At 21.3% G+C, this 14,423-nt stretch overlaps 1 protein-coding gene across 1 annotated transcript; it reads left to right on the top strand.

Annotated features, from left to right (window-relative positions):
- Positions 1–396: 396 nt before the first annotated feature.
- On the top strand, positions 397–1,328 carry KVR01_009260 (uncharacterized protein; the record flags this gene model as incomplete). The annotated part of the gene is made up of 2 exons (XM_044785310.1): positions 397–974; positions 1,056–1,328. The coding sequence occupies exons 1-2, from the start codon at positions 717–719 to the stop codon at positions 1,326–1,328; spliced, it is 531 nt and encodes a 176-aa protein (XP_044641762.1). The 5' UTR covers positions 397–716.
- Between the last annotated feature and the right edge of the window lie 13,095 nt (positions 1,329–14,423).

The following is a 14,423-nucleotide window of genomic DNA, read 5'->3' on the forward strand; positions in this document are numbered from 1 at the left end:
GACTTGGCCGTCAAAGACCAGACGCCAAGTGGTGAGCCCGCTATGCATACCATGTCGTCGACTCTGACTATTGCCACCATGCCGGTCCTGGCCTCACACTGCGTGCTGCCTGGCAGCCCTGGGTATGCCCTCCTGCTCTTGGATTCGTTTCGACCCGTTTCAACCTGTCGTTCTGCCATCGCCGTCCTGCCGCATCCCATCTTGCCCCAGGCCGCCGTAGATCACCGCCAAGAGATCAAGAATAGGAACCGAGGGCGCACCATACACACCACCTCATACACGCTGATGACTTGGCTGCCGGAGCGCTCCCAAGCCGTGCGCTCCCATTCGAGGAGCCCTCGCCCCGGCGACAAGACCACCGATCCGAGTCAAGCCCTCTCTGGGTCCTCGTAGGATAAAACTCTATGTCGTCCCAACTTTGTTCTCACGAATGAACTCCCCTCTCATCCACACGAGCAGCGCTCTTACTATTCAGTCCTTCACTTCTTGACCAAAGATCCGGCATCTCCCTACTACTTTCTAAACAACACAGAAGCTTTCTTTTTTAATATCTCCCCACACCCCGTCTCCGGTTTCCCATCTTCCTCTCGGGTTCCACTTCAAGCCAGTTTAGATCCACACTCTCTCTCTCACCAGTCCGCAAGACTCCAAGTCGTCGTGATATAATACCCGCTGCCCAGCCATATCAAAGAAACAAAACAAAAATTACCGCCAAAATGAAGTACAGCCTCGTCGCCTTCCTCGCCGCCACGGCCACCGCGGCCCCACTTAACATCAACCTGGGTGCTTACTCTCCTGCCCTGGTGGTCGGTGATGGTGAGATTTCTTTCGCCGGGGGCGGAGCCGCAGGGGCGGAGGGCCTCGTCAACACCCTCCAGGGTGCCGCCGCCGCCAGCAACGGAGCCGTTGCCCAGGGCCAGGCCGTCGCCCCCGCCGGCCAGGGTCTCCAGCAGGCCTCGGTCATCAACGAGCCGGTAAGGTCCCGTTCTCTTGGTATGTCTATCCCTTTACAAGCGTTGGCTTACTAATTGTATTCTGTTTCCCCCAACTAACAGGCTTCTCTCCCCATTCCAGGCGTAACTAAGGAGCTCGACCCCCGCCAGGCTGAGGAGGAGGAAGAGGATGAGGAGGTTGCCGAGATCGAGGCCCGGCAAGAACCCGAGGGCGGCCTGCAGAAGCGCCAGAACGGCTTCGACCGCGCCCTAACCTACGCCGAGGCCGCCCTCCAGAAGGGACCCAAGATCCAGCTCGGCACCCCCGCCGCCGGTGTTGGTATTATCGTCGACAACAACCAGCAGGCCGCTGGACAAGTCACCCCTGCCGAGTAAAGAAGCCGATGTCTGCTATGACTCAGAGCACTTTGTTCAAACGAAGATACCTTAATTTGCTTTATCTTATACTCATTTTCTTTTCACGTGCCACGATGGAACTTTTGGATGGATGAGTGGTTGGTTGGACCTACGGGTCGCAACGCACGGGGGTGAAGTCTGCGGGCTGGGAGGGACTGGTGTGGAGGTTAAAACTGGTCTTCACGATATAAACCTACTTGGGGTTTCGTGGTGTAAAGCATAAGCGGCAGCTTGGTTGTTAATTGCGACATGGAATTCCCCTATTGTCATTTAGACCCGCCTTAATTTGGCTGCAGAGTTACGATAGAGTCAATCGCATTAAATCAATTAATTTTCCGAAAGGAATTATTGACCTATGATTTCATTGCAGGCAACTAGTAACTGCTATACTGGATGGGGAAAGTTCTTAAAAGTCAATTACTGAGGCGGCGGGCTATTCTAAGCCTGCTTGTCCGCTCCGTGAGACATGCTCGAGTAAGGTTAGATATCCGTTTCACCTCCCTCGCCATCGGATGCTTCATATCGGCCTTGGCAGGTGGAAGGACAACAGAAAAAACGGCTCGCACCAAGTGTGGCGTTTCAATTGCAGGCGAGCACGCCACATCTGGAACTTGGCCTTCAACTCACTTACCCGAAAGCCTCGAGTGAGGAGAAATGCGAATAATGCTGCTAAGAACCTGAGATGAAGTGGGTGCCGAAGATTTTACGAGAACATGCATCTCGTGCGTGTTGTCCCGTTGACGCTCTTTGTATATCATGGTCACTCACAAGATATCAGCGTTGGCTCGGCCAGCTGACAATATGCGAAGCAGTTGCATCGCTCTTACTAGCCGCATATCAGACAGAGATTTCAGTGGGAGTCTTCTGGTTGTCGGTATGGTGGTACATCCCGCCAGCCAATGGTACTAATTTGCTCGAGTTTCCCGATACCGAGACCTCCGTCAGAGCAATGATCCGATATGCTGCCAGCGACCGTAAATGCCTACGCCTGCGATTGAGCAGCTTACTTAGGAGCTCGGCGCCCCTAATCTATCTTCTGTGTGCGGATTTTGTTCTGAGACCTCGAACCCCCAACGCATCACGCTCAAACTTCCCTCACTTGATTAGATCTGTCTCTCGCTAGTAGCCTTCTTTGTGCGGCTTTCGCATGGTCAATTGTGTTTTCTGGACTAGGTGCCACAATTGTAATTTCCACTCTTGTCACCGAAATTTCACCTTTACTTACCACTGAGTCCGAGATCATACTCGTTAATCATTATATGAAGGCGACCGAATTTAGGCTCGTATTTCTATGGATCATGAAAAAAACCATCTTATCAGCTTTATAGCTATTGCAAAATCCAGGGTTCATGATTTCCCGCATTCTGACATCGCCTATTTCATTCATGGAAAGGTCATTACGGGGACGCGTGGATCTGCAACATTGAAATGTGCCAACGCAAGCTTAATCTTGTAAATGCAATAACTAAGTTTGGGCATGGCTAAACTTGGATGATCGATTGAGGCAGGATCCCAGACCCTGTCGTCAAACACCAGAGCCTTTCTGTCTCCGAAGGTCTGGACGGCCCCTTGGTGATTGGGCTCATCAGATTTTGAAGGTTGGTTTGATCTTTTGGTCCCGCGAGTTCACCTTGGAAATATCCTGAAGACAGATTGAGATCGTGTGTTGTCTTTCATTGAGCAGATGCACAGTCTCGCGTCATAACAACGTCTGAAGCTGCTGTCCGACCGCGAGCTCGCACGCATCTCCGGTGTCCTCCAGCTCCCCGAGATCCCGCCACTACCCCCGATCATGGGGGAATGAAAACGACAATGCACTCCCATTCCGTCGTTGTAGTATTTGACCAAGGCGTTGCCTTGGGATCTCCGGCAAATGATTCAGTGTTGTACCGGAATGATACGTCCTGCTGCGAGGTAATACCACCAAGAGCACAGAACATTGAATATATCGGATGGCATGTGCTGGAAATCTTATTCTTCGGATTTACAGCGTGATGGTGGGTTCATAATGGTACTGTAACCCTGCGCGGCTCAACGTCAATGTTGAATGGGCCCACAGCTGGTCGGGCATCTGTTAACAGCCACATATGCATCCAGTAATCCTTCAAGTAGATCCCTTGAACGCCCAGTCATAGCTCCGGCTATTTTTCATTCATCAGGTATCAGCTCCCTAGTCCCGTCCCAGGGGGTATCGGCCAACACATGTATGCACAGAGCCTTTGATACAATGTCACTTGCATGCCGGATTCGTAAAGGTGCCCTCCACGATGGGTTGCAATATCTTATTCATGTGGGTCTTCACATTTGTGGTTTTTTAAACACCTGGAATGATTCACCAATGCTTGATCACAGTCACTGAGGTGGAACGAGTCGATTGCCAACATTGCTCGGCGGTGTGAATTCCACTTGGCTCTTAAAGGTTCAAATGCTTAAGTGTTGCCTGCTCGCGATGTGAGTGCTGAGACCACTGCTTATCTTGTTCATCATGAAATATGCGAGCGTACCTAGGTACGTATATGTCCATCTGATTGTACATAGTCACGTCGCCCGCCGACAGTCCCAAACGTGATGAAGGCTGGGCTGCTGGACCACTGGACCATAAATGGAATATGCTCGAAGCTTTTGGAGAACGGTGATGTGCCAATATGGCGATTGTGTGGTTTCGCTTCTATTCCGTATACGTCCGAGGACATACATGGCGCCTTCATACGGTGGTAAGCACTCAAGACCATGGCGATTGTATTATGTCTGTTTCCTGGGGTTCAAGCATCAGGTCGACTCCTGAATGGGGTTGGCTGTTAAATCTCAAGCCACCTGCATGGAGTAGTGTGGTTAAGTAATATTTATTCCTATAGCTTACACAATATTTAAATATAATATTTAAATATTACACTATTTTTTTTAATATTTAAATATTATACTATCTTTTTTAATATTTAAATAAAAAAAGAGTATTATTAATACTTAATAGTTTTAAGTTCTTTTTTTTAATAGAATAGTTATTAGTTTAAATTTTAAAAGCTACTTTTTATAACCCTCTTTTATTATAAAAGTACTTTAATTTTAGTATTAATATTTTATATAGCCTAAATCCTTTATTTTAAATACCTTATAGTATTCTTAAATTAAATCTTTTTTATTTTTAATTAATTTATATATTAAGTATATATTACTATTTTTATTTTATAAAAATAATTATAACTTTAAGTATTATATTAAAACTTTTTTAATATTTTTATTATTTTAATATTATTTATAAAATTAATATTAAAAAAGGATTATATTATTACTATTTATATTTATTAGCTTTTAAATATTAGTTTATTAATAATATAAGAATTTTTGTAAATAATATTATTAAAGTATTTATATTATTTTTATTTTTATTTATATTATAAAAATATTAAAAATATTTATATTAATAAATTTAAGCTTAAAAGAATAAATAATTAAGTTTTTAAAATTAAGGTCTATTCTAATAAAGAATATAATTCCTTTTCTTTATTTATTTTTTTAAAAATTAATTATTAAAAGAATTAAACTTAAGGCCTTTACTTAAAGAGAAATAAACTTTACTATTTTTACTAATTATATTAATAAGGTTTTAATTAAATAAAATATATTTAATTTAATTTATTTATATTAAAAATATAAATATATTAATATTTTTAAAATTTATATTAAAATTAATAATTATTATTATATTATATTTAAATACTATATTTTAATATACTAATTTAATATTATATAAATAAATATATAAATTTTTATTATTTAATATATATTAAATAATTAACTTTAATAAATATTTTAATTAATATATTAATATAATAATATATTATTATTAATAAATTACTTATTTATATAATATATTTAAACTTAATATTTATTTTATATAATTATATTTTAAGTTTTAAAAATATAAATAAATTAAATATTATTTTTAAATATATATATTAATAAAATAAAAGAGTTTATAAGTCTTTATTAATAAAAGTAAAAATATATTAAGATATTATAAATTATTAAAAATATACTTTAAATATTATTATTAATTAGAATTATTATTTAAATTAAATAGTAAATTTAACTCTTTTTTAATACTATTTTTATAACCTTTTAAATTTTAAATCTTTTTCTTCTCCTTTTATTTAACTTTAGTTTTTATTTAATTTACCTAATAACTTATTCTTTATAACTAAATATTATACCTTTAGCTTCTTTTACTTTTTATTAATAGAGTATTTAAGGATTAATAAGATAAGTTAAAATTAGTTATTATTAATAAAAGGGAATTATAATAGGTAAAGAAGGAATAAATAAATTAAAGGTCTTAATATTATAATAGAATTACTATTTCTATTAATAATATTAGAAGGTAATAATTTTAATTTTTATTTTAAAGGATTTATTTAAAGGTTAATATTATTTATAAAAAATTATAAAGTTAGAGTTATTATATATTATATTTTTAAAGACCTTTAAACTTAATTTATATTTAAGTTAGTAATATATTTATTTATTTTAAAGAATATAATAGTATTAACTAATAGTTTAAGTATTACTTTATTTTAAAATCTAATAAGGTTAATTTTTAATACTTTACTTTTAATAAAAGTTAATATAAATATATTATATTTAAATATAATATTAAAATATATATATATTTATTATATTTAATATTTATATTTAAAATTAGGAGTATTTAAATATTAAGATATAAATTATAAATTAAATGTCTTTATAATTAAAAGAAAGTAAAATTATTTCTATCTTATATATAAGAACTAAAAGTATTAAGGTATTAATATTATTATTTAAAAACTTTATATTTTAAATAAAAGATTTACCTTTTAATAGCCTTTAAAAGTAATTTATAATAACTACTAATTAAATAATTATATTAATGTTATACCTTAGTTAGGTTAAATAAAAGGAATATTTTATCTTAATTATTTAGTTTAATTTTTAAATTATATTTATTAAAATTATATTAAATTATTAAACACTCTTTTACTTTACTTATTTTAAAAGATTTTATTAAAGGTAAGGTTTAATAGTATAAGTTTATATAAAATTTATTAAAAGTATTAATATAATAATTTATAAATATATTTAAGTTAAAATATATAATATACTTTAAATATATTAATAAATCTTTAAATATTATAATAAACTCTTTATATTTAATAAAGCTATTATTACTTTATATAATAATTAAGGGATTTATTCTATAAAGTTAATATTTATTAAATAAAATAAATAGATAAAATATACTTATATAATTTTATCTTAAAATATATTTAACACCTTTTAAAATATATTTTATAAAATTAAATAGTATATTTAATTTATTCTTATTAACTTTAATATTTAATATTTAAGTTTAAAAGATATATTTTAAACTTTATTTTTATATAATTAATATTAAAATATAATATTTTAATATACTCTTTAAATTAAAATATTAAAAAATATAAGACTTACTTATAAAAACTTATAGTCTTAATTAATAATAAACTTAATAAAGTTACTTTTATTTATTATATTATTAACTAAATACTGCTATTATATTTTTAATTAAATTATTCTTCTAATATATTAAAAGTTTATTTAATAGATAATAGTATATTAAAGGTAAATCTAAATTAGTATAAATATAAATTAATATAATATTTAAAACTATTTAGTAAATTAATAAATATTAAATTTAAAAGATATAATACTTACTTTTTCTAGTTATTAGTTTAAATATTATAAAGATAACCTTATTATAATCTTTAATAAAATATTTAAAGTTTATATTAATATAATAAAAATAAACTTTTAGAAAAATAGTTATTTAAGTTTTATTAAAGTAAATAATAAAAAGAATTCTCTTTAATAAGAATATCTTAAATATACTATATTATAGATTAATTTTAACCTTAAATATTAATATTATTATATAATAAATTAAGTACTTATTTATTATAGTATATTCCTTTCTTTATTAAAAAGTTGTTATACTATAAGAAGATCTAAGTAATTTAACTAATAGATTAATTAATATTTATAAATAAGTAATTAAATTAAATCCTTATTAATAAAAAATAGGTAAACGTTTATTAAGGACTGTATTTATTATTCTTTTAGCTACTTTCTAATTAAGGTAAATATATAGTATATTTAAGTAATATTAATAACTATTTAATATTTATAAATATTAATTATTAAGATAAACTTACTATTTATTAATTTTAGTGAGTTTATTTATATAATAATCTCTTTAAAATCTTCTTAGATTATTAATAGGATTTTTATTAGTAGGGAATAAAGTTAGTATAAGATTTAAAAAATTATTAAAGTTTAGGATAGGTTAGAATGAATATCTTAAATTATATATTAATAAGACTAATATATTCTTTTAATAGAGTAATAACTTTTAAAACTTTAAAGGTATATAATATCTATTAAAATAATATATTAAAATCTAAATATAAAATATATAGTATAATTTACTTATTATAATTTAAAAATTAAGTTTCTATTTAAAAGACTTTCTAATAATATTTTAGATTTAAAGTATAAGTATTAACTAGAATTTATAATAATATTAAAAATTATTATAATATTCTTAAGGATTATTATAAAATAATAATTAATACCTTTTAGTAATTTTTTATAGTTTATTTTATTAATAATATAAAGTAAATATTAAATCTCTAATTTATTTTATATATTATTAATAATCTATATATATATATATTTAAATATATATTTATATATATATTTAAATATATATATTAAAATATAACTTACTTTTAATATCTTAAATTTCTAATTTATAATTATTTAAGTTAGGAAATAAGGATTAATATAATAAGGAGAACTCTTAGATATTAATATAGTAATTATATTATAAAACTATTTATATTATTAAATTAATAAAGTATTAAACTTAAATATAATAAATTTAATCTTACTCTTAAGCTTTTAAATTAGGTTATCTTTTAATTTTAATTTAATTTAACTTTAGATTTAATTTAATATAGTATTAAGGAAAGAATATTTAGTATTATTATATAATAAACTCTTTAAATTAGGATAAAAATATTTATAATATAAGGCAATTAAGTAATTAATTTATTAATAATAAATAACTTAATTTTAAAAGAATAGACTATTACTAATAAGTTTACTATAATATACTTTCCTATAAAGCTAAATTTCCTATAAAATTAATATATTATATAGTAATTAAATAAAAGAAAATATATTTAAAAGACTACCTTTAGAGTTTTACTACTTTTCAATTATTAAGTATATATAATACTATAATCTAAAGACTTTAAGTACTTAGGAATTAATTATAATAATATATTGTTTTAGCTTTAATCTTAAAGTTCTTATCTATATTAATAAAGGTAAAACTACCTTTATTATTATTTAGTAGAGTATTAACCTATAATAAAATTAATTATTAAACCCTTTTAAATATATTAGAAATATTACTTATAAAGATATTTTTAATTTATATTTCTTTAATTATTATTAAAATAATTAAAAGATTTTAATAATAAAAGACTTTCTTTTAATAGAGTTTTAAATACTTTTTATAATAATAATATTTTAGTTTAAGAATAATATAAAGTTATATTTTAAGGAATTAGAAAAACCTTATATCTAATTATATTATAGTCTTAGAAATAATAAAGTTATGTTTATAAGATTAAAATATAACTTAATTTAAAATAGATATTTTAATATATTATTAAAATATATTAGAATTTTTATTATAGTATTTTTAATAATAGCTTAATAATATTTAGTTAATAATATTTAAATATAGTATTTAAATATAATAATTAATAGATATTTTTATAATATTTTAATTTAAATTCCTTTATTTTAATAAGTACTTTTATTAAGTAGTAAGCTATTTTTAGTTATATTTAAATATAGTATTTAAATATAACAATTAGTGAATATTTTTATAATATTTTAATTTAAATTCCTCACTTTAATAAATACTTTTATTAAATAGTAAGCTATTCTCTAATTATATTTAAATATAATATTTAAATATAATAATTAATAGATATTTTTATAATATTTTAATTTAAAATCCTTACTTTAATAGGTACTTTTATTAAGTAGTAAGCTATTCCTAATTATATTTAAATATTATATTTAAATATTATATATTATAAATTTAATTATATTATTTTTATAATTTACTTATATAAATAGATTTGTTTATAAATAGTTATTAAGTGGTAAAGCTTTTATTTAATAAAAGAAATTTTTATATTTAAATATAATAATTTATAAATATTTTATAGTATTTTATTAAAAATCCTTTATTTTAATAAAATTAGCTAAATTATAACTATATAGTAATAAATAGTTTATTTAATAATATTTAAATATAGTATTTTAATATTTATTATTATAGATTTTATTATATTTTTTCTTTTTTAAAAATATTTTATAATAAATTATATTTTATAATCTTTTAAATAAAATTTTAATATAATATTAAAATATAATATTTAAATTTACTCTTTATTATATTTAAATATTCTTTTATTTATATTATCTTTCTATTATATTCTCTATTATATATTATTTTAAATATTATTATTTATAATTTAATATAGTATTTAAGTTATAGATAATAGAAAACTTAATATATTTATCTATTTATTTTATTTTATATTTATTAATAAGTTATATAGCTATTATATTAAACTCTTATTTAATTTAATATTTTATAATTAACTATCTTTCTATTATAAAATATTATAATAAAGTTAATAATTAGTAAGGTAAATATATTATAATATTTATACTTTAATATTTAATAGTATATATTTTATTTTATATTTATATATATTTTATATTAACTTTTATTTTAAATAATATTTTATAAGTTAGTTATTACTTTTAGTAACTATATTTAATTTAAGTATAAGGATTCTATAATTTTAAATAATAAAAGTGTAGTTCTACCTAAGGTTAAAAGAAATAAAAGTATATTATAAGTAATCTTTTATATATTATTATTATATTTTTAATATTATATTAATTTATTAATATATAATTTAGTTATTATTACTTCTAAACTTTTATAGCTATAAAATATTAAATTTAAAATTTATAATATTAATTAATCTAGAAAGTTAAATATTTCTATTTTTAGTAAATATTTTACTTTTATAAATAATATAAATTTATTATAAAATTAAATTAATAATTATTTAAATTTTATATTAAAGGGTATTAATAATACCCTAATATTAAATTAAATACTTTAATTTAAAATTTAAATTAAGTTATTTTAAATATTTTATCTCTATTAATAGATATATAATAATTAAAATAATATTTTATATAATTATTAATATAAAGATTTTAATAATAATTAAAATAAAGTTTTATATAAAATTAAAATTTTATTATTAATAATTTTATTAATAATAAAAATTATAAAATAATTAAATTATAAATATTTATAAAAGTAATTTTAAATTAAAGTAAGTTATATTTTTTTATATTTAAATTTAAATTTAATTTAATTTTAATATTAAAATATTTAGGATATTACTATTATTATTAAGTAATAAAGAAAGTAAAACCATTTTTAATAATAATAGTAATAATAAATTTAAATTCCTTTTAAAATATATATATATAATTTTATAATTATATATTATACTTTTATTATATAAATTAACTTAATATAAATATTTTAATTTAAAGGTTAATAAAATTTTATTAATAAGGTCTTCTATTAGTAAGTTTTTATAATAAAATATTATATTAATATAATTATTAATATTTAAATAGTAATTTTAGTAAAAGTTTATTATTTAACTTATATTTAAATGCTATATAGTAATTTTAAAATAAATTAATTATTTTATCTAAAAGATAAAAAAGTAATAAAAGTATTAATTTAAATATAATTTTAATAAAAATAGTATATTAAATATTATATTAACTTTTAAAATTTAATTAAAAGTATAATTAATATAAATAATAAGTTTATTTAAATTATAAATATTAATATTATAATATTAATTTATCTTTTAAATTTTAATAATATATAAAAGGAAAGTAATAACTTTTAGATAAAGAAAAGAATAAAAGGGTTTAATATAATATAAATTATAAATTATAATTATTATTTAATATTTAAATATTAATATTTAAATATAGGTTTATATAAAATAAAGTAAGGTAAGGAGTAAAATAAGAAATAAAATAATAAGCTCCTTTAAAATAAGTTTAATTTAATAATTTTATTTATATTTAAATATTAATATTAAAATATAGATTCCTATAAGATAAGGAGTAAAATAAGGAGTAAAATAATAAACTTTTTAAAATAAGTTTAATTTAATAATTTTATTTATATTTAAATATTAATATTAAAATATAAATTCTTATAAAATAAGGAGTAAAATAAGAAGTAAGATAATAAACTCCTTAAAAATAAGTTTAATTTAATAATTTTATTTATATTTAAATACTAATATTTAAATATAAGTTCTTATAAAATAAAAATAAAATAATAAGCTCCTTTAAAAGTAAATTTAATTTAATAATTTTATTTATATTTAAATATTAATATTTAAATATAGATCTCTATAAAATAAGGAGTAAGCTAAGGAGCTTATTTAAGAGTAAGTTTAATTTAATAATTTTATTTATATTTAAATATTAATATTTAAATATAGTATTAAAGAAATTTAAAATAAAATTATAATACCTATTAGGTTATATAAAGTTAAAAGTATAATAGTTTAAATAATAAATTTATTTAAGTTTTATAAAAGATTATATTAAGTTAATTAGTGTAAAGTTCCTTAACTATAAAAGGTATAACTTATTTTAATTATATAAAAATATAACTAATATTAATATAAGATTTATAATATAGTAATAAAAGGCTATATAAATTCTTTATATTTAGCTTTTAAATTAAAAGGTATATTTTAAGTATATTAAGGTTAAAGGAAAATATATAACTTTAAAAGTAAATATTATTTTAATTTATTTAATTTTAATAAATATTAATTAAAAAATATAATATATTTATTAGTTTAATAAGAGGATTATTATAAAATATAACTAAGCTTTAGGGATTCTTATAATATAATTAGGGTTAAATAAATAGATAAAGTTAAATATAAAGAATAGTTTAATTTATTTTATAGTTAAAATAGTAATAAAATTAATTTAAAATAATAAATTAATAAGTATTTTTATAAATTATTTAATATTAAAATATTATATTTTTATATTAAATAATTTTATTATATATTAAAATATAAGTATTAAAATTAATAATATATATATAACTTATATATTATTTTATATTATATATATATAATTTATAAAATATATAATTAAAATTATAATTTTTATTTAACTTTTAATAAAGTTTTTATTTTAAAATTTATTTAACTATTTATTAAATTTTTATTTAATCTTTTATTTAAATATTTTTATTTTAATATATAATAAATATAAATATTAAAGTAATTATTTTATTATTTTTAATAATTATAAAACTTAAAATTAATAATTTTATTTTATATTTCTTAACTTTATTTAATTTATTACTTTTATTTAATTTATATATATATATATTTCTATAATATAATTTTATTTAAATTAATTATAAATAAAATTATTAAATAACGAAAATTATTACTTAAATATAAGTTTTAAAATTTAACTTATAAAAATATATAAATATATAAAAAAGAATATTATATTACTTTTAATTTAATAATTTATATTTTATATTTATATTTTATATTTTATATTTTTAATATATTTATATTTATATTTATATATTTAAAGTATTATTATTAATTTAATATTAAATATTTAAATATTTTATTATAATATAAAAGAATTTATATTAATATATATTTTAATATTTATTATAAATATATTATAAGTATTATTTAAATATATTATAAGTATTATTTAAATATATTATAAGTATTATTTAAATATAGTATTTTAATATAAAGTAATATTTTAATATAGATTTATAAAAGAATAATAAAGTAGTAGTAATATTAAATTTATAAGGTAAGCTTATTTATATTTAATATTATATTAAAATATAAAGTTTATATTTAATATTATATTAAAATATAAAGTTTAAAGTAATTTAATAAATAATAATTTTATAGTTTTGGACTATTAGTTAATAGGTAATAATATAAAATTAAAATAAATAAATAAGTAAAAGGTTTTATATTTTATAATATTAAAATATTAAAGTATTAAAATAAATAAATTAATATTAAAAGGTTTAAAATATTTTAAATATAAAATAAGTTATTTTTAAAGTATTATTTATTATATATTAATATTTTATTACTCTTTTATTTAATATTATATTTAAAATTAAATTATAAAATTTAAAATATATTTATTTTTAATAATATTTAAAGAAATATTATTATATAATATAAAATATAATATAAAATTAAATAATATATATATATATATAATATATTTTAAAATATTTTATAATTTAATAAAATATTTTTATAAAAATATTAATATTATTTAATTTCTTTAATATAAGTAAATTAAATTAAATATATTTTACTTAATTAAGACTTTATTAATATAATTAATAAAATAATAAAATTTATTCTTTTAAATAAAACCTTAAGTTTAATTCTTTTAATAATTAATTTCTAAAAGAAAAATATTATTTTAAATTACTACTTTAAAGAATATAAAAATTAGCTTTAATTTTAAAATTTAACTATTTATTCCTTTAAGTTTAAGCTTATTAATATAAATATTTTTAATATTCTTTATAATATAAATAAAAATAAAATAATATAAATATTTTAATAATATTATTTAAAAAATTTTAATATTATTAATAAATTAATATTTAAAAGTTAATAAATATAAATAATAATAATATAATTTTTTCTTTAATATTTATAAAATAATTATAAATAAAATATTTAAGCTATTTATAATTTAATTTAAAATAATACTTAAAGTTATAATTACTTTTATAATAAAAGATAAAGAAGATATATA

This window comes from Diaporthe batatas, assembly GCF_019321695.1.
Source record: "Diaporthe batatas strain CRI 302-4 chromosome Unknown Contig00011, whole genome shotgun sequence".
In the NCBI taxonomy this organism is placed as follows: Eukaryota; Fungi; Ascomycota; class Sordariomycetes; order Diaporthales; family Diaporthaceae; genus Diaporthe; species Diaporthe batatas.